Genomic DNA, 24,669 nt, shown 5'->3' with positions numbered 1-24,669 from the left:
TCTGCGAGGAATGATGAATCCTGCCCATAGTCAGTTAGTTTTCAAAGTTATCTGGATAAATATATGTGGATAACTTTATTCAAGAATACTTAGTGGTATTATTTCTCTGAATATTCCTGTTAACTTATCTAACTTTAGCCAGATCATTTATCCATTGTATGTTTTTTTTTAATATTGACCTCAATGTTTTAAACTGGGAAAAAGTAATAACAGTTTTGGAGAAGTGTATAAGTTATGAGATAGCAGCAGCACATCTGGATCCCTCTGATTGGATAAGTCCCTGTGTGGACTTTGCTCACTCTCCAGGGTTGTATCAATCAGGCCCATATAGTAAACTGCACGGGAGAGCTGGTGCTCCAAGGTGAGTGCCTGCTCTCCCAATGCATGCCCAGGCACCTCTCCTGGGTGTGCGATTCAGTATTTAAATTAGGGCCCGCGCTAATAAGGAGGCTGTCAGCGGGTTTGACAGCCGACGCTTAATTTTACCAGCGTCGGTTGTCGAACCCGCTGAATGCCACAGGTTCGGAACATGGACGCCAGCAAAACTGAGCATCCATTTTCCGGGCTGCGGGCAGATTTATTTATTTTTTAATAAGATTTTTATTTTTTTTATTTTTAGGGTCTCCGACTTAATATCGCTATGATATTAAGTCAGAGGGTGTTCAGAAAAGCAGTTTTTTCTGAATTTCTGTACACTTGCCCGGTACCATCTGAAATTAAGGCCTGCCTTTGGCAGGACTTAATTTCTGAAAGTAAAATGTGCGGCTTGGCTGCACATTTTGCTTTCTGTATTGCGGGTGAATACCTAATAGGCTCATCAACATGCATTTGCATGTGATGAGCGCTATTAGTTTTGGGGGGTTGGCCTTACTGTATAAGGGGTAATAATAGCATGTCAAAAAAGCGTCCAAACGGGGGCTAACGGTGCACTCAGCCGAGTGCACCGTTCTGTATTGGCCTATTTGTAAGCAACAGTTGTGCAAAAGTTTAAGAAGAGGGACAATGCTTTAGGCTAATATTGGTTAAGGCAATCAAATGTAATCAAATAAATTTACTGTACAAGCTACTGGAACTGCTCAGTTCCTATACTGAACTATTCATCTATTTCATGTATCTCATTGGAAGGAACATTATATTGTTACCAATTTATCCAAGTAGAAACTTTTCTTTCAGAACCACAGATCCAGTATGCATTGTCTTATTTGTGAGAGCATCTGGAGGTTACCCTTGTACAAATGCCTGTTCTCTGGAGAACTTTCTCCCTGCCCCACTACAGATAAATACTCCTGTACTTCTTTTATGTACTTCTGGAGTTTCACAAGTATGCTCTCTAACATCCATAAGCCATAGTTTAATTGAAAGGAAGAGACAACCAGGGACCTGAGATTTCACAGTACTGTACATTAGCCCAGTGATCCACCCCTCGGCGTGAACTTAACCTGTTCCTTTATACTCATTAGTAAACCTTAACCTGTTCCTTTTTACTCATTAGTAAACCTTAACCTGTTCCTGTTTACTTTTGTAAAGAGAGTTCTGCCTCTACAAGTTCCCCATTGGCTCCTAGGTACACAGTCTCTGATTGGTTGAACTACAAATTTTGTGGCTCAAGGATAACTCCTTGTTGGCCTGGTACAACAACCTGAGCTTTGGATCTCAGCTTCTGCAATTAATTCCTGTTTGGTTCCTGTCCTGGGTTTTTGTTTGTTGCTGTGTTTGCCTTCGATGCTCAACTTGGAAAGATTCCTCTTTTCTGATTTTTGGCTTAGCCCAGATGCAGCTCTGCCAGTCTAGAACTGTTTTCCTTGAATCTTGCACCACTTCCAAGGTACAGACCCCTGGTTTGTCTCATTATTATTTGGAATTGAAAAATAATGTCTGTGCATTCTACGTGTCACATTATATCATTTTAATATGGAACTGATTGTAGATTGTTACAAATATATGAACATTTACACCTTCCAAACACCCTTAGGCAGAAAAATATACAAAACAACATTTTCTGGATATTATTTTTTTTGTTAGCATAAATGTATCCATTTTATTTACCTCTTGCTCTTCTAAAACCAGCAAGTCCTGTTGAAAAGTATAATAAAGCAATATCAGTTTTGCAACTAAGAATATGATGTTGCATGTTCCAAGCTAGTGAGCTTTCTCACCAGTACAATATCAAATGGGGCAATAGCGCAAGAAAAAAAATCACATACTCATATAAGATCCCGCACATACTCTGGAAATAAGCCCAGCATTTACATAATCCTTATCTATCCATGAATGTATGCTCATAGTACTAGAATGTCATTGCATTATCAATGGGTTTCATAGCATAATGAGGCCGGCTTACACTGTCCTGATGTTAAAGGCCAAGTCATTTATCAGAACTGTCATCTAACTGTATGTGTACAGGGACAGTTTAAGCCAGACCTGTTTTTTCTGAGTTCCCATCTGTTACTTTATTGATAGAGCCTTGCATTTTTATTGGCAAAGGCAGGGCAACAAGCCCCAGAAGGCTTAGACCTGGAAGTATGAAAAAAATGCTACCTACTGCAGGTTTCCAGATGGATTAGGGCTGGTTGGCAAATCTAACTTTATTCCCAATTCATAAAACTTTTCTGTACCATTACAGCACAGGTTTCTTGAGAAATATCGGCCGACTAGCAGTTTATGACTGGTGAACAGCAAATGAAAGCTTTGCTTAATTAGTTGCAAAGAAATAAAGCCAATAAGAAAAACCTCAAGGCAAGCTCAAAGATTTAATTTAAAGCTATAAAATATGGGGAAAGGTAGTAGGGTGGGGAAGGGAAAAGGAGGCAGTGTGTTAAATATCATGATATTATCCGTATACCTTTTGTAAGGGTTTGATTTTAACTTTTTTGTTAACTACATGTTGTTCAGATAGAAAGTTTCTTGCATTTTATAAAAAAAAAGATTGTAAAATGTTTCTATTGTATATTCATCTATTTTAGTTGGAATTGGACTTAGTTATGCAGCTGATGTGCGCTATGATATCATTGGAGATTGTGAAAGCTGACTTGCCACTGATTAGGTGTAATGATCTTGCAACCATTACATTGTCTACTATCCCAATGGCATTCATGATCTCTTTTGCAACATTGTATTGTCTGATATCACAGTCAGGCCTGGATTTCCCACCTGGCCTGACCTAGTGGTATGGGTTGAAAGAAATGCCTCCATTTTTGTTCAAGCAGTACTTTCTTCTAAATTCTGCTCATCCTGAGCAGCAGAATCCCCTTACAGCCATCCCCCTTAAAAGTGCAGGAGCAAGCTGGCAGCATTTGAAACACTGCAGAATTACAGTTGGCATAACCTGTGCCTTTAAGAAGGCAGGTTCAATGAGATACTGCCGCTCAATCTGAGGGTCGCCTTTTGGAGGAGGAGGTGTATCATTAGTGTAGGTGGTTCTCCCCATTCCCTGCCACTTTGGAGGGGCAGACAGGTCTTGTATCTGTTTGCCCATAGTAATATAGTGCCAGGCTCACTTTGCGAGCAGGCCGGGGGGGGGGGGGGGGGGGGGGGTGTTAGGAGCAGTTGTGGTTTGAATTCAAACCACTCAGGGTTTGGGAGCAGATTGGTTCCCGGGCGTGAGGTAGGATTGTAGAGGGAGGAGTTTGTGCAGCAGTGTTAAGTGGCTTTGCCTGCTGTGTCTGCCACCGCTTCATCGCTGTTTTGCATGATCAGCATGTGGTGGATGTTCGGCGGTTTTCTGGTTCATGGTCTGGTCCTGTGGAGTCTGAGGAGGTGGTGATGGCTAACGAGGAGGTCAGGAAGGTTTTGTGTCCTGCAGTGACAGTGGCTTGTGCTGGCGGAAGCAGCCTGCCGGGGTCTGTTGCTGATCCAGGAATCCCTCTGGTAAGTGTGCCTGACGGCATGCAGTTTCCATCTGCTGGTCCTGGGGGAGAGACAGGCCTGCCAGTGCTGCCAATTGGGGAGAGCACAAGTTCTGGGGTGTGTCAGGAGGTCAGGGTATGCATTCTCGTGTGTGCAGCCATGGTCCTCCTGCAGCCTCATTGGAGGAGAATGCGGCAACTTCTGACGAGGCGTGGTCTATGACTGGGCCCTTTCATCTTTCTCCCCGAGCAGTGGGGGCTGTTGATGCAGGGCTTATTGTTTCTGCTGCTGAGTTGTGACCTCTGCTGCAGGTCTGTCTGAGCCGACTCCTGCTGATGTGCCGGGCATTTCTCTTCCTGCCTTTGTGGAGGGGCGAGCTCATGAGTTTTGTGTTGGTTGTACTCTGGATTCGGCATTATCAGGGTTGGGTAGTTTGTGGCCTCAGTGGGGTGGTTATAGTGCTTGGGGGGCTTTGCGTACTGGCCCTGAGGCTATGATGGGGGATGGTCGGGCTAGTTGTTTTCCTGGTGCTGGTTTTTCTGCAGATTGGGGAATGGGGGTTGGGGTCAGGCTGCCAACGATAAAGGTTTATGGAACATTGTGGGCCAGTATTATCCGATAGCGGGGGAGGGTCATGAGTTGCCTTGGTTGGGGTCATGGTTTAAGGGGAGGTTTCCTTCTCTGGGTGGGGGTAGCTGGAGTAGCCCCTCTTGTTATTGGCCATCTGTGTTGCCAATCTGTTACGGCAACGAACAAGAGTGTGGACCCCTTGCCCGAGGTGAGGTTGGCGTAACCTACGAGGGTGAACCTCTGCAGGTCCCCACTGTTAGAAGGCGAGGCTGGGCTGGTGCAGAGGGCCGGCTGGAGCTTCACCAATACCAACCCCGTTCCCCGCAGGTTGAGCCCTTGGGTTCGGGGGCCGGCTGGTCTTAGGTGGGACCCTGTGAAGAGAGTTGAAGTGTCAGCGGAGTCGTCCAAGACTTGTCTCAGATCAGAAGCCCAAGGGTCGCCGATAGCCAGTCCAAAGTCAGAAGCCAGAGGGTCACAGATATCCAGTCCAGACAGAGTCAGAAGCCAGGGAGTCGCCGGTAGCCAGTCCGAGGTCAAAGCCAGGAAATCCGTCTGAAGGAGACCAAGGATGGGAGCTGGAGCAGGATGAAGGCGTGGAGGGCAGGAGAAGGACTCTGGAGACAGGAACAGACTCAGGAATCAGGAACAGGACACTGGATACAGGAACCACCGAAGCCAAAGTACTTCACCACAGCAAGTAGACTTGTTGCCAAGTCGCAGAACAACCGGGGAAACTCCCATAAGAAGGCTCGGGATTCTGATGTCAGCTGGGGCCGGGCCTGGATTTCCCGCCGCGACCCCTTTAAGGGGCGGAGTCCTGGCTTGCGCGCGAGGTAGGGGACGCCCGGGAGGCTCAGAGCCGGCGGCGTCAGAGGCACCATGCGTCCGGGGAAAGGCCTGGGCAGTTGAGACGCGGCGGCAGCAGCTCGCCGCTGTAGCAAGGATCCCAGAGGAAGGTTGGATGGCCGGGACGCAGGTAAGAGGCTGCGCCAGTGGTCTGTTGGCACCGGCAGCGCCGGACAATGAGGACTGCCGGCAGCACCGGCAGTCCTCATTGTCCGGTTTTGATGTGGGTGGAGTTCCATTTGGCAACCTGGGTCAGGGAGCATGACGGCCTACCCCCGGCTATTTTTGGGTTGGGGTCCTTTTCCTAAAACAGAGGGTGGCTGTTGGGGGTCTTGGGTCAGCAGGGCTGTTTGGGCCTGCTGCTTTGGCTGCTTCTGTTCCTTCACACGCGTGAATCTGTGGATGGTCCAGGTCCCTCATGGCAGGAAGGATGGCGAAATCACCCAGTGTCTCGACGGCCAATGCATTCATTTGATCCAGACACTGAGAGAGGTTGAACCGTGCACTGCACAGCAGGGCGAGTTGACTACTGGTGTTTCATCTGGGGCGGGTGAAGCATCGGTTCAGTCTGTTTCCGTGCCTATTTCTGTGGGTTTGTCAGAGGGTGGAGCGGTAGTGGGGGAGCCTCTGGTTGCTATAGGTAAGTCAAGCGATTCTTCAGGGGTTAAGAAGCATGACAAGTCTAAGTGTAGAAAGAAGCGGGATAGGTCTAGTTCTTCTGATTCCTCATTGTCTTCCTCCTTATCGGGTTCCTTGCGTGCTTAGTCTGCAGATGGGGTAGAGTCAGGTGATAAAGGGCTGTTAGAGAGGCCCCAGTATTGGTAACTTTCTTGGAATTGTGGGAGGATGTACCTAGGTCCATGATATCTTACTCAGATTATGGGATGTGATGTTGGGTATTTGTGTTGCAATATGAATGCTGTCTGTTCCGCTTAGCTTTTGTGCTTGCATCTTTTGGAGCTTTTTGGATTAGTGAGCAGGTGGCCAAGGTGACAAAAGGAGCGGAATCCTCTGGACTGTAAGCCCAGCATGTTACCTTGTGCAGTGATTCACTTATCCTTTATGTTCCTAGGTCTAAAACTGATAAAGAGGATAAAGGCGCGTCGGTGGTCCTTCGAGCTGTCCCAGGTTTACGTATCTGTCCGGTTGCCAATTCCATTGCTTTTAGTCAGATTTGGCCGAAGGGTGGATCTCAATTTTTAGTCCATTGAGATAATGTTGCATTTGGGTTTATCCGCATTTGATTTGGATGTAGGTCGGTTCAGGACTCATTCATTCAGAATTGAAGCTGCAAGTCAGTGGCTTGCTCGGGCTTTTGTGCTTATGTGCATCCAGACCTTTTTGATGTGTGCATCATTACTAATTGTCTTCTCTTTGCAGATTTGCATGCTGAGGGTAGACTGCATGGATTGTTGGACATTTGTACATTGTGTGGGCATATAGGCATGCATGTGGGCATCCTTATGGGCAGGGCTGGTACATGGGGATTAGGTGCCCTAATCACTTCCTGTCTTGCACCTCCCCCGGTTGTGCTGACACCTCCTTCCCTTGTTGCGCCACCCACTGGTCACAGCCCTGACTGCTACCTCTCATGAGCAGCAGCAGCAAAGAGGAATGGAGATTCGAATCTCCACTCCTCTTTGTCGCCGCCGCTCGCGGCCCACATGGCTCATAAGCAGCAGTTGCAAAGAGGAGAGAAGATTCAAATCTCTACTCCTCTCTGCTGCCGCCACTAACGCCCCCTAATGGTTGGCGCCCTAAGCCCAGGCCTAGCTCGTCTAGTGCTTCCACTGGCCCTGCTTACGGGTCACAGCTGGACTTGTCTCAGCACAGTGCAACTGTTCATCGGCTGGGGCATAGGGGGAAGCTTTAGGATAATTGTTTTCCTGTTTGCGATGTGGGCTGGAGCATTTTGGTCAGCTGCAAGTGTTGATCATATATTTGCGGGGTAATGATTGGGCTAGGATGTCTGGATGCAATTTCATCAGCATGGGCAGGAAGGATATAATATCTATTTCTGAACTGTTACCTGCTGCTGTAATTTGCTGGTCAGACATGATTGCAAGGCCTGCTGAGATGGACAAGAGATTCTGGCAGCGCAGCCGGGCAAAGGCCAATCAGCAGTTTTGTTCTTGGCTGGGATTATTGGGGGGACGTCATATCAGACATAAGTGGTCATGGGATTTGGATAGGGGTCTGTTCTGAGATGATGAGGTCCACTTGTCCTTTATTGGTTTGGATTTGTTTTTGAATACATTTCAGGAGGCCTTGGAGAATTTGATGTGTTAGGGATCTTGGCTGCATCTTTGGGGGTCACAGGTTAGTTCCTATCTGTGCCTGTGGCGGGTTGCCCGAGTTGGTTAGTGTTCACCCTGGTGCTGAATGTTGGCTGACTTGATGGTGGTCATGTCTGGAGTTCCAGTGAGAACAATTGGGTGCAATTGTCCCATGTACAGCTCCTTGCTGGGCAGCGGCAGGGGTCGTGGGAGTAGCTATAGGGTAATGTTGGTAACCTACAGGTCGGGTGGCCTAGTGGTGTTCATCTTCCTGATTGGTGGCGGATGTTCACTGTGGGTTAGTTATTTCTTGCTTCTGAGGGCTTGGGCACCTCGTCATTATGTATAATAAAGCTGTATAGTTATTGTGTTGAGTTTTGTAAAAGGGCAGATGCTGGGAGAAGTGTATGTCCTGGCTACCTATATTACACTGTCATAAAATCCTTAGAGAGAGACCCCTCTTTCCTCCCCACCTTCTTCTGCTGCCTCCAGGGGTGACAAGAAGAGGAAGGTAAATCCATCCATGGTCACATTGGCTGAATGATGCTGTTTGCCAATCAGACCCTTGTATTTTCTTAGTCTGTTTCACTATACCGATGCAACACTGGGGGTAATTTTCAAAAGGATTTATATGTTTAAAATTGGGTTTTAAATGTAATTTACACATGTAAGTGGACTTTTGAAAATTGCTACAATATATGCAATTGAATTGTCAATAGATTTTATGCACATAAGTGCACTTTAAGCAAGTAAATAGTTTTTGAAAATTGCTACGATAATATGTTACACTTACATAACTCCTTTGAAAGTTACCCTCTAAGAGGCCAAAATTCAGCAAGCCATTTAGTGAAAATGTCATCCGGATAACTTCTCCCATATATTCAGCAGGATAAACATCCCACTTAATATACTTGCCTAAACTTATCTGGGTACATATAGCTGGATAACTTAAAAACCTAATCACCTTTGTTTGAATATAGATGGTTAGGTTTATAAATTATCCGGCCTTGTGTGGCCTGATAACTTCCTACTTAGATATCCGATAAAGTAATGTTTTTTAAAAAATGAAGAAAAAGTAGAAGGGCCTATGGCCCAATTCTTTGCTTTCCCCACTAACTGTGATATGTGCCTTGTCAGCCCATTCATCCAAGCCCCTAATCCCTTCTTAAATAAAAATATGCTTTTGTGGTCCGCTGTAGCCCCCCTCCCCCCTCCCCCCTCCTATCCCCGGTTCAATCATTATTTAATCTGCTGCTGCTGCCACCAGACCCTCTCATGCCTTGTGGACCTAATTTGCTGCACTGCACCCTCCTCACCCTTCCGGGTCCTTCCCCATCCCCCAAACCCTAAAACTCTCTGCCAGGAGCAAGGTATGAATCTTATTTGCTCCCGGCACACTCCAGCGCAGTTTCTGTCATAAGCTGTGCTGGAAGTGTGGCCAATAACAAGAGGGGCTACTCCAGCTACCCCCACCCGGAGAAGGAAACCTCCCCTGAAAGCATGACCCAGACCAAGGCAACTCAAGACTCTCCCCCGCTACTGGAAAATACTGGCCCACATTGTCCCATAAACCTCTAATGTTAGCAGCCTGACCCCCAACCCCCATTCCCCAATCCACAGAAAAACCAGCACCAGGAAAACAACTAGCCTGACCATCCCCCATCATAGCCCCAGCGCCAGTACGCAAAGCCCCCCAAGCACTATAACCTCCCCACTGAGGCCACAAATTACCCGGCCCCGCTAACGCAGAATCCAAAGCACTGGAAGTGTAAACTAAACACAGTTTGTGCTTCCAGTGCTGGAACGGTAATTTACCATTCTAGCTGGAAGCATAAAATGTGTGTACTGCGGAGGTGGCCAACTATGGTCCTTGAGAGCCACAAACAGGCCAGGTTTCAGGATATCCACAATGAATAAACATGAGATAGATTTGCATAAAAGGAGGCATTGCATGCAAATCTATCTCGGGAGAACTGGAGTTGGACACCCCTGGTGTAATGTAGGCTTCTAGCCTTACTGCCTAGCTTATGACAGAAGCTATATTGGATTTGGGGGGGGGGGGGGGGGGGGAATGGGGGAAGGGTCCAGAAATATGTAAATATGTGTGTGTGGGAGGGTGCGGGGCAGCAATGTAAACCCTCAGTGGGGGGCGGGGGGGGGGGGGTCTGGCAGTAGCAGCAGATTAAAGTATTGATTGAACCAAGGATGGGGAGGGGGAGGGGAAAAATAGCAGATCCCAGAGCATTCTATTTTTATTTACGAGAGGATCAGGAGGTGTTAGGTGCACAGCCCAATGGAGCACATATCAAAGTTAGTGGCAGAAGGCAACTTTGAAGATAACTGGCCACACAAGGCCACATAACTTTAGACCTGCCAGATCTAAAGTTATCTGGCTAACTTAGGCCTGGATTCACCATTCTATCGCAGAATGGTGAATCCAGCAAAAACAGGGGCGGGCCTGCGAAAGCTGGCAGCCATCGCACCACCGCGGTGTTATCGCTACCGGCTTTCGCACCCAATAGCGCTATTGGGCGCGCTACTGGCGACGATAACGTTTCTTACCTTATCGCTGCCAGCAAAGACATTGCGGAGTCCACCCTGACACCGCCCCGACTCCGCCCCTAGCAAGCTATCGCACGCGATAAGCCTTAGAAAATGACCCCCTTAGCTGGTTAAAAGAAAAAAATCAGCTAATTTAGCCAGATAACTGCTCCCTGAATGCCTCTTTTTTTTATCTGGCTGAAAAGTCAAAAACTTACAAGTTATCCATCTAAATGGCTTTGAATATTGACCTCTTAGTGTTTTACATGAGAGAAAAAAAAAGACTGGAAATAGTGCAGCTGACCTCACTGGATACTTTATAGAGCACTCATACAGCAAAATCAGATGAAAATGTTTTTCCTCACTGTACAGAACAAGGCCCGATGGCTTGTTATTTAATGTTTACTATTCGTAGTCAACTGCACAATCCAAAGGAGCCAAAAATCTTACTTTTTGTATCTCTGGGTTCAGAATTTCCCTTGGGCTCTTCTCAAATTTGTCAAGGTTCATGGCACTGAAATGGAATTGAAATTGCTATTAGGTTTTCTGCACGTGTGGCAAACCTTTAAAGGTTCTTCAAAAGAACACTTCCTCTCCCTCCATTGGCAGAAGAAAACAAAAAGTTCCATGCAGAAATAATGGAGCTTACTTTCCAGAACACAAACTTGTGTCCATGTACATATGTGCTTAAAAAAACAAAAAGTACACCTTAGGATTTCCTTGGATCTTCCGACAAGTAAGGAAAACTTGATATGGATGGGGCAGTAAGCACAAACAGGCTAATTTTAAAACAAGCGCATGTGCGGCCATTACATACGCTGGAATTTTAAATCAGTCCCTCGTATGATGTAAAATGCACCTACTTCGTGTATCCTCCATAGGACTTTGCCGGCTTTAACACGCGTAAGGAAGCGGATTTTTAAAATGTGCTCACGCGAGGGATATTCCCAGCTTTTCCAGTTAGTCCACCAGTTTACACAGACAATTTCGAGGTCATCCAGATCCCTCGGGTTTTTCATCCTGCACGCCCCCTAGTTGACCCGGACCCCTCACCCTGTTGTGTAAACCCTAAAATGTGAGATCTGCAGACTTGCTCCTCATCAGGAGCAGCAGGAAAGCTACGCGGCTGCTAACAAGCTGCAGTGTGCTGTGGCTTCCTTTTTTAAAATACGGAGTTACATGAGTAACAATTGGCCCCATTCCGGAACACCCCTTTTCCTCCTTATTTTTTGCTCATGCACTCGCATATACAGTACACACATAAATCACAGCTTTTAAAATCTGCGTCGCTTATGCGTGGCCCACATGCTGGGCGTATATGGGCATTTTCCACGGACAATGCTTTTAAAATTGACCCTAAAATATAGCGGGAAGGGACACATGAACATATACACATAGTGATCTCATAAGCCTTCTCTTTGGAAAGTAGAATAAAAATCAGTAAACTAGTAAAAAAAAAAAAAAATCAGCTGCCAGCCATAGGGTTTGACTGGTTGTAGGATATCACTCCCTATCCAAGACGTTTTTTGTCATTTTCCACCATTGTATTCCATCCTTGTAGGTAGGTGAGCATACAAGATCCCCTTTTAAGTTCATACCTAGGATCCCTCCCTTCCCATGTCCAACTACATGGTCCCACAATTATTCAAACAACTACTAACACCAGCATGGCTGTAATGAAAACATCTGGTCTCCTAGATCCCTATGGCCTTTCTATATGATACCCCAACACCACCAACCTGCTGCACCAATCTGGTTAACATAAAGAGTGCATGGCCTGTCAGAGAAATCCTGTTACATAAATGCTTGGTCTCATTGTTTTAAATAATAGGTCTATTCATAAGATAATTATCATGACGTCCTTTGTTTCACTTCAGTAAAAGCACAGCAAGATGATAATGAACAGGTCTTGAACAAGCCTCTACTATAACAATAATATGCATAAATACTTACCTTAAGCAGAGCCATGCGAAAACCTGAAAATAAAGAGTATAAAAAAAATACTTACCTTAAAATAGATTTCACTGATAATGTTTTTGTGGGACTGTATGGAAGGCATATTTTCTGGGTACCCTGAAAGGCAAATGCATAGACAGCATTAAAGTTACACACACACACACACACACACACACACACACACACACACACACACACGCATTCAGTACTGTGATGTGGCAGATGCCAGTTTAATTTAATCTTTTATGATTTTTACTTTGAATGTCAGCAGTAGTGGAAGGCAAGGTGACAGATGGCCTGCCAGGGAACGAATCTTCTTGATCTTGCCAATATACGGGCCGATACAGTAAAAACGCGGGAGAGGGGGTGAATGCCCGCTCTCCTGTGCGCGCGATTCTGTATTTAAATGAGGCCCGGTGGTAAAAACAGGCAAAAGGCGGCGCTAGGGACACTAGCGTGTCCCTAGCGCCTCCTTTTGGACCAATATAGTACAGTGCGCTCCGTTGGAGCGCACTGTACTATATTGGCCCATTTGTGGGGTATATTGGCCCATTTGTGGGGTAAGTGGAGAAAAGGCTGTTGTAGAGGAAGGAGTTTCTCAACAGGGAAGTGTTTTCTAGAGGTGGAATATCTGGTAGGCCTCATGGCTCACAACTGAAGAGTTTTTTGGGGGACAGAGTGGAATTTTTGTGATCTTAACCTGTACCTATTAGGACGGCCATTACACCTTTACTGGAAGGACTAGATTTCCAGTTACCTTATTCTGCACCCAGTTAAAAATGGGGACAGAGACAACTGGATTGGAAGAAATTTTGGCATGCAGTTTTTAAGTAAGGAAGGTGTTTTTTTTTTCTGTTTTTTACCTCCTTCTTAAGATAGTGAAAGAGGAGAATTTTCCCACTCTTCATGGGGAGGATATATTCGAGATTGATTCAGATCAGAGGAGGAAAGCTAAAAGGAAGTACAACATGGATAAAGAAACTGCAGCCCTGGAGTTGTTATTCCTTTGTTTATGTTAATGATTTTTTTTTCATTCTGGCATGGATCTTGTTTTTTAAAGTTGAAGTAAATCTTTTTTTTTTTTTGCTGAACACCACTACTTGACGGTTGGTTGTGTTTGTGGCCTCTAGTAAATGAGACGGTGCAAGTGAACTGTGATCAGGAGGGTGTGTGAGAGTGATCATCTGTGTTTTGGAATCCCACCCATTGCATCAAGGGCCCGGAGGTTTATACCTCCGCCCTGCTGGTGGAACCCTGGCATCCCAGCAGCTACCGCTGTTGTGAGATGGCAGAAAGAATTAGAAATCCGTGACGCTGCAGTGCTAGCCCTGGGAACTGTGTGGTCTATGAACAAAGAGGGGGTTACTTTTTATACATAGCTTATGCTGTGCAGGATGCATCCCTAAAGTCTGAGTATAAGCAGAACAGCCAAAATGAAGGATAGGCAACAAGCCTTTATTTATACAACTCCAAAGTAAGAGATCTGAATATTGCTTAGTGCATTCTTTCAATAATGTTTGTTGCTTTTGCTTTGCTGGTTTCTTGGTGTTGCTGCTGGTGTTTTGATGTTCTATATGTAATATCACTGAACTTGATCTTTATAAGGTAAAATCAAACCGCCTCCATGCAATTACCAAATTGAGCTTCATTGCTGCTTAGTAACGTGGGCTGGGATTTCCTGCTGACTAATAAGGTATTACAGATAATAATAATGTTCACATTTAGGTGATATCAGCTAAGAATAGCAAGGTTTGGAAATCACAGTGCTACTGCTACTGAAAGGTTAACAGATCTGATCCAACCATTTCTGTATGGCTGCCAAACTTCTCTATGTTTACAAGAACTTACTTTGAGTCTAAATCCAGTTCTATCGTGCTATGTAAATCAAGCGGGGTCATGTCATTTGCATAGAGGAGAAGATATCCCATGGCACGCTGAGCCTACAGAATTTGCCAAATTTCCTGCAACAAATCTCCACACATACAGCTGAAATTCTGCTATGACTAAATGCAAAAATATGAATTTCAAATAGTCCAGCTAAAAAGTTGATTATATGGGTTTACAGCAGATTGTTAAATGAAACATGTTTAGGGTCTATTGTACTAAGTGAGTCATCATCAACAAAAGGGAAAATCTTTAGAAAGCAATTCCAGAAAAGAAAATTGCAATTTGTCAGCATTTTGGTTACTTTAAAGGATTGCAACTCTTTTTTCCACTTTCAAGTTGGCTAAAGTAATCAGAAGCACTTTTAGACACTGCAATTGACTGCACTGTTAAGTAAGATGAAACATACAAACATACAGCAGAAAAAGACCATATGACATATCTAGTCTGCCCATCCATACTAACTGGTCAGCTCTTCAATCCCTGTCACTCCCTCAGAGATCTCCTGAGCTTGAGCCATTCTTTTTTGAAATATTTGTTTAAACTTAGGTGCAACATTGTCCAATACTTGACAGCAAACAATTTCTTAAGCGACAATTATACAAAACTAATATATAATTTAAAGACATTTTGAGAAACCAGAAAATAGCAATTGGAACAAAACAGATATCACAAAAGTTTGCTACTCATCCCAATGCAATTATTTTCTAGTTTAATATTCACAAGACACAACATTCTCACACATAAAGCACACACCCATACAGCTTAGTATAGTTCTGACAATCAACAAGATGAGCTTGAGCCATTCTTGAATTAAGATATTATCCTTTCCTTCACCACCTCTACTTGGTGATTGTTCCATGCATCTATCTCCTTTTCTATAAAGAACTATTTCCTTAGATTACTCCTGAGACTACCCCCCCCCCCTTCATTCTCATCCCATGACTCCTTGTTCCAGAATTTTCTTTCTGTTAAAAATACCATGAAGGTATTTATTTATTTATAAATGTTATATGCCACTTGTGTAACATAAGCTATTCTAAGCTGCTTACAGTCACAACATTGACAAATTTGTAATAAACAGTACATTATTTTTAAACAAATACAATAATACAAAATCAGTAAAAATCAACAAATGAAATAAAAGCTGCATCCAATAATTAAAAAAAACAAACTAGCTACATATACAAAATAAGGAAATACATGTACCATATCATATCCTATCCTGCCATTCCTCTAGAGTATACATGTTTACATCTTTAAGTCTCTTCCCATATCCTTTACAATGAAGACCACTGACCATCTTAGTAGCCACCCTTTGGACAGACTCCATCCTGTTTTTATCCTTCTGAAGGTATGGTATCCAAAATTATATACAATAATCTAAATAAGATCTCATCAGGGAGTTAAACAAGAGTAAGATCATCTCCTTTTTGCTGATCATTCCTCTCCCTATGCACCTAAGTATCTTTCTGTCACCTTATCCACCTGTTTAGCTGCCAAAACTTTATGATGATTGAGACTGAGCAGCTGGGACAAAATCCACACAGAGTGATCACTTACCTTTTTCCTCCAGAGAATAGCTCGATACTGAGGAACACGTTGATTGTTTTGGTCGGAAAGTACTACAGATAAAAAGAAAGGATTCTTCTCTGCATCAGTACCTATATAATTCTGATGAACTGAAAAAGGAGAAAAAAAAGAGAGAATACATTTATTTTTTTGGTTGCCTGGCAGTTTCCTTCTATGATTTTAGAGCTTTCAGATCAAGCGGAACCAGCATCTTCTGGGCTAAGGTGCCCCATCCCTTCATTTGCACCTAGCTGGGCTCATTCTCCATTTCATAGGATCCTCACCATCTAGCCCAGCCATCCCAGGGGCCAAAGGTTTCAACTCCTTCTGGAACTCAAGGTACAATAATGAAAGCCATTTTTGCACAGGTACAATAGCATTTTTACCAGCAGAAATCAGGGCTTTGATAAATGCCCATCCTCAAGCCCGCATTGAGCTACAATGCGGGTAGTTTGGTCCATTTATAAAGAGGCGTTCCTCAGGTGGAGATGGGATTAGAAAGAGGAACTATGTGCCTAGGTTTGATTATTCACATTTGCCCACAAAATTTCTGACTGAAAATTTACACGCAGAAAAAAAGCAGGTAAAAATCTCTGCAGGTAATTTTTCCAAGGGCAATAATCAAAGTAAAAGCCCATGCAGAATTTTGCTTTGATTATTGGTGGATATTCCATAAATAAAAGTACCCATGGAATTTGACCCAACATGGGCAGTTTTTATTATTGCCCCCCTCTCCCTCACATATTACAGTTGTGTGACAGCTGCGGCTCTCTCCTCCTTCCCCTCTGGGGGTCATGCTGGCATGAAATACATTAAAAAAAAAATAAAGCATCTATTCTAAACTCAAAGGTCAAGAATCAATTATCAACCCAAATGAATGTTTAGAAGCATTACTAGAATGAAAATGCCACATACCAATTAGGTATAATTGGTGTGGATACAAATTTCTTATCCTAGACTGCAAAGAATCCAGTTTTTCCCCCAAGACTGAAACTATTCCTAAAACTCTTATCATCTCATGAAGGCACTATACTGGTTAGGCAGTCATTTCTTTTTAATATTTTTGGAATAGGGGGAGGGAGGGGTTGGTTGCCAATACACTATCCAAAATCTAATTTTGGGGCCTAGACCTAGTTGCTGAAAAGAATAATGCAAGCCAGCATTGTTCAGGTGATTTCCAGGAAAACAATCTATACAAAATGCAGCGGGCTTTACTATATACAAAAATGTAATTACTTCACTGAAGCATATTCAAGACTTTTTAGAAATTGGGTTAATAAATCCACTAACAAGATATTGCATGTATTTTAATAAGCTAACTTTTATCCCATTGATTGAGTCAGGTGTATTATTAGACTGATAGCTGAGATACTTGGTGCTGTATTCTGCTAGGACCCAGATCTATCTATCTTTACCTGCCATTTAGAGCTGCCTAGAAGAAAAACATGGGGGCTATAGCCTTTAGGGCTGTTCCTCCTTCCAGCTCTGCCCAGCCATTGCCATGACAGGCTTTAATCAGGGGACCAAACCGCAGCTTCCTTTGGAATCCAGCTAACATAGACCTTGAGTCCGGCTACTAAATGTTGCCATTTAGATGTGACAGAGGTTTCCTCCTCCAAAGGCTGTGAATGCTGCCTCTGCAGCAACCCCAGCCCTGGCCACAGGAGGCATGACTTGGGACTTGAACCCGGATCCTCCACATGGCATGATGCTACACTGCCAGTGGGCCAGCTCCAGAAGTTATTTATTTCTATTAATGTTTGCATGCAATCCTGTGTTACCTAGTACTCTCAGTCAGCAGTTTTGAAGAAACAATGACTGCATTACATGAACTTCATGGAACAGCAAAGACTGTAATAACTAGAACAGTGATAACATTCAAGCATGCTAGCTACAGATACAAAGAGCTGTGTTAAGGGAGAGGGATGACCACAGATTGAGTCGGATATACAGTAACATGCTATGGAGAGGCAATTGAACATAGTGGATAGACCAAGAGGTTCAACTTCTTATCTGCTGACAGAAGTTACCATATATGAAAACATGGAACAGTATATTACATACAAAACAGATGATCACAAGGTTCAAAAGTAGGAGTGCACACAAGGATCAGAGCATGGCAGAGAGAAATAGATAGTTAAGAGTCCCTTTTCCAAATAACTTGAACAGAGTAGGTTTGAAGATAGAAGCAGAAAGCCTGTTTTAAAAATTCAGTACAGAATTCCCAGTATTTGAAGGAAACTGATTTAGACTCTCAGTGTGCTGAGGTATTGCTCTAGCCACCCAAGAGAAAATGTTCTGATCACTTTTTCCGAAAATACGTAACAGCATGCATAAACTGACACTTATATATGCAATGCTTGCCTTTCCCATTGTGAGATAGACTATAAGGCATTACACTATCTACCCCCAAATCCCATCAAATACAATGATGCTCTTTATGAGATCCTATGACAAAACAGACAATAACAAGTCACACCACTGCACAGCGAGAGGATTTAATAGACTGACTGAGGATACATTATTTTCCTGCCTGAGTTACTGAGGGCCTGCTGATTCTGAAGGGGCAGAGAATGATGATGCTGCAAAAGAGATCAGAAAGGTCATCCATAACTGGAAGCAAATAATGTGACCATGGTATGTCTATTGTGCACTCTTTGGGCAGGAGGATCATATGATGGCATTTTTTTTACTACTTGGTTTGCAGTATATTTTCATGTGCTATTGAAAGATGTTAGGTCAATACTACTGGGACTTTGAGTCCTCCTTTCTTCCATTGTAGGTACAATAGGGGCAGTGACAGTGCAAGCTGCTACACTAAATTGCTCCCCTCCTTTACTCGAAGGACCCTCTCCATGGGTGAGAACGTCATTCATATCAGACGGTCGATTCAAGCTTTGACTGAAGTTAACAAGGGCAGTACTAAGCAGCGCTGACTGAGATGGTGCTTACATGAATCCAAACTTGAAAGCACCCACCTCTCTTCCCAGAGGGTTTTGCATGGCACCTCTTGGTCTCTATCACTCTGAATCAGATTTGAGTCTTAAACTTGCAGAAGAGACAGAAGACCCTGAATCCCAGTGCCAGTCACCCAGTCTCTCTCACTGCTTGTGCATCTTTATTCAGTCACACATTTGGTTTGTATTAGATAACTTTTGTGTATTGTACTTTCTGGTGGATTAATTTTCTATTTTAAGAATTGAGTTCCAAAAATGAATGTATTAAAATGTTTAGGAGTGAATTATTTTTCATGTAGATATTTTGTTTATAGTATTTATTTTATGACAAAAGATATTTTTGTATTGTGACTTTTACCTATGCAATCCACTGTATCTATATAATTCTTAGATTCCACACATCTGAGAGGTATAAATGATATATTGATCTACTGCTATTTTTTTCTAACACTCCCCAAACTATTGAACTGTAAAAGGGCCTACTTTTGAGTCACTTAAACTGAAAAGTTATTTTCTGATGTCTAAAGCATAGAAATAAGATTGAGGTAGATGAATCCAGATCAGCAAGGCCCCAAGATTCTGGAAGGGACGAATCAACTAAAGAGTTTGCTTTGAAGCTGCATAGTAGTTGTCAACAGATAAGGATCTCATGGCCAACCAAGTCTGAATTACTGCAGACCCTAGTCTATCCCTGCTTGTCTCCCTCCCTTTATATGAGCTGCACCCTTTTTATGTTCCAGATATAATTGAATTCTGTCACTGGTTTGGTTATTTTTACTGCCACCTCTACAGGTCTCTAAAGGCGGCACTAAAAAGGCTGCAGTGTTAACTAGTATCGCCTTGGAAATGATTGCCAGCAGAAGAAGAACCCGTCTTTATTATGTACAAATATCTTTTATTGTGGCCCTCTACCTGTTAAATTATGTATTCTCTGCTGTACTCTAGCATTCCTCAGGGGTTCTCAACCCACTCCTGGGGACACACCTAACCAGTCAGGTTTTCAGAGTATCCACAGCGAATATGCATGGCATTGATTTGCATACAATGGAGGCAGTGCATGTCAATCTATCTCATGATTATTCATTGTAGATATCCTGAAAACTGATTGGCTAGGTGAGTCCTGAGGTCTGGGTTGAGAAGCACTGCTCTAGCAAGCCTACACTGGCATTTGGATTCGGATTGCCTGAAATATATAATACAACATTAGGACACTGGCTTCTAAGATATTCCTCTGGGTAGTGCTATTGATCAATGGAGTTTTCTATTGCAATCTTCCATAGTTTTTTAAAGGAAAATGTTTCTGCAAATTTGTCATTACACAATTAGAAGAAAATAAAACAACTAGAAAGCTTTAGATCTTTTATGTAATACTGAAGATGACTAAAACTAATCAAACATATGTATATATATTATATATCAAAAGTCTAAAAGTATAATTATAGTAATTGATGAGAATTTTTGATAAAAGATAAATGAAATATTTGAGACACATTCTGCCAATAGGATGCCATATGTCACGAAGACTGCAGTGAATTCATTTCCTTTCAGTTAGAGATAGACAAAAAGTATTTTAGTTCATGCCTAAATCCTGGTCATCACTTGGTTCTCTACCATTGGGAACAATGGGTAACAATCCAGCATGGCACGAAAACGAAGCATGAAAATCAAGGAACAAAAATTAGCATAACAACCATTTTCTGTCTCTTGAACTTTATTTCCGCCCCTCCTGGTTCTGCTACCCCCAAGTTTTCTGGATTGCTTCCATCCTATTTCTGGTGAGAATCTGCTGAACACTACTTGGAGGTAAATATCAATGTTTTTTGCCCTGCCTTGTGGAAAAGACAACAAAAGCAAATTAAACTAAACCTTCTGGGTTCCAGACAGCAGATTACGTAATTATACGACCAAACTAATTTGGTTAAAAGGAATTTTCTGACAAATAGGACACTTTTTAGGGCAGCAGCTCTGATATGATTTCAGGAATCATATCAGAGCTATGTTGAGGATGGGATATAATCATCCACATGAGAAGTTCTTCTCTATTAAATATTTGCCCATTGCTTTGCCTGTTTACGCTTTAAATTTTCAGGGTTCTGACATACAGATAAGCTTGAAGTCTGTAGCGGCAGATTTACGGTAAATAATAGTAAACCGGAAAAGGTCTGCAGAAGACCAATGTCTACACTGAGATCCAGGCAAAAAGCAGCAATTATTTTACCAGGTCATGCAATGTATCCCACAGGATCTCTTTAGCAAAGCTGAATTTATGAACCAACAAATCTGCTCTGAAGAAGAACAAATGCTGTACTTTCATTTCCTTCCCAGACAAGCCTGGTAATTTTAGTGAAAACATCTGAAACATTTTGTATAAAACCCTTAATTTTGATTTTCCTAGTTTAAGGAAGCTGAATTCAAGTTAAGAGAGACATATTTCCAGGACTGCTATTAGGTTAAGGTAAATTTGAGTGACTGCCCTGGGGTAGGGCTGCATTTCAATGCTCTCCACCACCTCCAGTGCATTCCTCTTCTCTCCCGGACATCATCATCCCCTTCCAAAAAACTCAAAGCAATCCCCACAGGGAGATGCACGACCACCATCTGCTGGAGACGGAGAATTCCGGCAGGCTGTGGTCACTGCAGGGTTATATATACTGTGACGTCAGCTTGCTCCATCTCCATCTGCTGGCAGGGGAGGAGCATAAACCCATTGGTCCTGAGTCCATCTGTCTATGTGCTAGGAAAACTCCTATTCCCCAGGTGTGATCCTCCCCTCTCCCATCCACCAAGAAGAAAAGCACAGTGCTTCTGACCTATGTCGGCCTCCTCTTCTGCCAGCTTCAATCTGAAGCCTGAATGTGCATTGATTATGGGGGAACAGGGCATTCAGAGTGAAACCGACAGAGAAGGCGGCAGATGCAAGTAAGAAGCACTGCTCCTGCCAACAGGTGGGGGACAGAGGGAGGCGAGGAGGATCATGCTGACAGGGGCTGGGGGATTGTATGAGGATTGTACCCTAGAGATGGGACAAAGAAAGCCACAAGTGGGTGGTGGGGTAAGGAGGGCAATGTTCATTCTAGTGCTAAAATTCTACACCAAATCAGCTTTAGGTTACATTTAGTTATTTCCCCTTTGGTTACCATATCATTATCAAAAGCACTGCTAATGTGCAGAGGCCTGAAGAGGATAAATTATCTGCTTGAGTAATTCCTTCCTTCTAAAGGCTTGCTCTAAATTTAAGCATTTCACTTGGAAGATAAATGACTTGCTGTAGAAGTTCACACCCTGGGCTATGGTTTCAGGATTTACAGCTACCTGCTGTAGGCTGCTATACTTCTACCAGCTGATAGCCCAGTTAGAGCTATTTTACTACTTTAATTTTTTTAAATTTATATTCCATCTTTCATGACTGGTCAATCACTTCAAAGCGGATTACATTCAAGTACTATAGGTATTTCTCTGCCCACAGAGGGCTTACAATCTAATGGGTTCATTTATAAAGCCATGTTAGGTTTTTTTTTTTTACCACATGTTAAATGGCCTAATTCAGGGATACTATGAGTTATGTGAAAAACCTTGTGTTACTCAGCATCCAGCACCATGCGTAATATAAGCTGATTAGCATGCAGATGCATGCAAATGAGCTCATTACTACCTTAAACCCTGAAAATTAAATAAAGCAGCTTGCCTTAAAAATCACAAGCCACATTTTTTCTGAGTTGAAGTTAGCTACAACTCCTGGGAGCATTTGGATGCTAACACTTGTTTTAGTGCTTCCAGAGCCATTTGGCCCTATGTAATTCCCCCCCTCCCCCCCCAAGGTACAGAAAACACTCCAAGGGATCTCCAGAGACCCCTCTTTCCCACCCACTCTGCTGCTCCTGGAGGTAGCCATAGTGTGAATAAAAAAGAAAATAAAATGTTTTAAAGGTCCTTGGCAAGCCCTGTCAACAACCCTTTCCATTAAAACTGTTTCACCCATCCCCCCCCCCCCCCAGTGGCCAGGCCCCCCACCATAGCCCACTCTCCAGATCCCCCGTCACTTACAATTTCAGCTCTGGTAGTATAGTGGGGGCTTAGAGCCCACCATAGGCTCCAGGGCCATTTTTCAAAATGGTGCAGGTTGCCCCTTGTCACATCATAGGTGCAAAGGCATAGCCTAGCCAGCCACCTCCATTTTGAAAAATGGCCACCACCGGGCCTGGAGCCTACAGAGCTTTCTGGGCTCCAAATATACCACCAGGGATGACATTGTAAGTGCAGGGTGAACAGGGAGACTAAGGGCACCCAGTACCCAGCATCTCCCGAGAACACTTATATTGACTAATAAAAATACATTAAACTTTTTACTGAGTCTAAGTGTTCTTGTGTCCCTGGCCATAAGCACAGAGTAAGCTTTAACAAGGGGTGACTGGAGGGCAGGCTAGAATGGGAGGCCTGGTCTCCAGTGGGAGTGATGATAAACTGTTTAAAGAAGAGGAGTTGTGGGGGGGGGGGGGGGGCTTCCCATGGATCTATGACAGTTTTATTTTCTTTTTTTTCACACTACGGCCTCCTTCAGGGGTGGCAGGCAGTGGGGTGGATCAAGTGGTTTATGGACACCGCCAGGGGTTTTTTTTGCACCTGGGGGGGGGGGGTGTTTAACTGGGGCTGAGTGTTCCCTTTAATGCATGGTGGCTCTGCATTCCCAGAGTGGCCATGTTGCAATTTTTTTTTGTGCCTTTTACTATTGCGGTACTTTGCCCAGAGGTATTTTACTGCTGGGGAAATACAACAGGATTCACAAAGTGAATTACTGCCAATTACTGCCACTTTGTAATCCCCTTGATATTTTTCCCTCTGGGAAAAATATCATGGCTAAGTAAATGATGCCTTAAGTTTGTTCTTGAGGTAATAGAGGGTGAAGTGATTTGCCTATGGTCACAAGGAGCATCAGCAGGATTTGAACGCTGGCTTCCCTGATTCACTGCCTGCTGTTCTAACCGCTAGATTACTCCTACACTCCACTTACACTGTATCAGTATGCTAGTGGAAAAAAAATCATAGAAATGGTATTACCTTTTCCTAGAAAATACTTGAAATACCATCTGGTGTGATATTCAGGGTTTTCCAGATGCACATCTGTCCTACGCCAGGTGCCTGGGGTATAGTCTGTATTCTGAAAGAGAAAAATGTATTCTTAAGTTGTGAAATCAGTTATTCCGGAAGAGAAACAACGGATCCAAAAGGTGATAAAAGAAAACCTAATGATTTTTAAAGGTGTATTAGGAATTGTAAAGGATTGCTGTGCAGTGCTGCCCTCCTGCTAGCAGGGGCCCTCAGTGGGCCATGTCTTGGCTGCTCAGTCCCCCCTATAGCTTATAGATTCTGCTGGCAGCCATGTTGTCAGCTTGACTCAGCACTTGCACACCCTTGAAAGCCTGCCTCACTTACAGTAGTACCTCGCTTCAGCTTGGAGTCAGTCATGATCCCAGTTGTGGCTTTGTTCTTGCCTGAGTGGTTGGCCCAATTTTTGTGGCCTCCTGTCTGTCCTGTGTCTTTGTTTGTGCTTTATGTATCCTGCTTGTTTGGCCTTAGTTTTGGCTTTCTGGTGTCCTGTTTGCTTCTGTTCTTGTTTTGTATTTTGCTCTGTTTTTGGCCCCTGTTCTGCCTTCTGGGCTTTGTTCTGTTTTGTCTGTTTTCCTCCCTGCCCTGTGGTGTGCACCCTGTTCCTAGTTTTCTGTGGAGATCTTTAAATATCCAGCAGCCCAGTTCTGCTTCAATGGGTATCCTTTCAAACCCTGTTCCCATGTGCACCTCCTGCCAAATCCTGCCGGCCACCAGAACCCAAGAGCCCAACTCGAGGGGGAAGTGGCTGGCCAGGAAGAAGATCCTGCACAGCCTGGGTCCAGCCTTCGCCTACTCTGGGGGTTATCCTTATCGGCTCCTCTTACTGGCCTACCAAAAGAGAGGGATGGCTAAGCTGTGGTATGCTCACAATGATGTCACTATGTTCTGGCAGTTCCCTCCCTCGAGAGCTGGCATTGAGATTTGACAGTTTAGCCATTTTTTCTTCCCTGATTGGGAAGCCAGTGTGCCCCCTCCCCCTTCAGGATGTTTCAAGCCCCCCTTAGGGGTCCTGCCCCCCAGTTTGCTCACTTCTGCTCTAGAGGATTTGCTTCGGCCAGCACCTTTCTCCAGGTAGCTTTAATGTCTCTATTCCAGTCAGCAACTGTCTCAGCTCT

General features: G+C 43.7%; 1 protein-coding gene across 3 annotated transcripts in view; it reads right to left on the bottom strand.

Moving 5' to 3' along the window:
- The window catches only part of GARNL3 (GTPase activating Rap/RanGAP domain like 3), a 706,353-nt gene that overhangs the window by 195,161 nt on the left and 486,523 nt on the right, over positions 1-24,669 (bottom strand). For all 3 annotated transcript variants that reach the window (XM_029613069.1, XM_029613070.1, XM_029613068.1), the window contains 5 exons: positions 23,504-23,603; positions 15,483-15,601; positions 12,088-12,152; positions 10,530-10,593; positions 2,047-2,073 (listed from right to left, as the gene is read on the bottom strand). In XM_029613069.1, the coding sequence (XP_029468929.1) occupies positions 2,047-2,073; positions 10,530-10,593; positions 12,088-12,152; positions 15,483-15,601; positions 23,504-23,603 (375 nt within the window). The remainder of the gene's footprint in view (positions 1-2,046; positions 2,074-10,529; positions 10,594-12,087; positions 12,153-15,482; positions 15,602-23,503; positions 23,604-24,669) is intronic.

The sequence above is a fragment of the Rhinatrema bivittatum genome, chromosome 8, assembly GCF_901001135.1.
Source record: "Rhinatrema bivittatum chromosome 8, aRhiBiv1.1, whole genome shotgun sequence".
Taxonomy (NCBI): Eukaryota; Metazoa; Chordata; class Amphibia; order Gymnophiona; family Rhinatrematidae; genus Rhinatrema; species Rhinatrema bivittatum.
The sequence above is the reverse complement of the archived record's forward strand: the minus strand, read 5'-3'. Positions and strand labels throughout refer to the sequence as shown.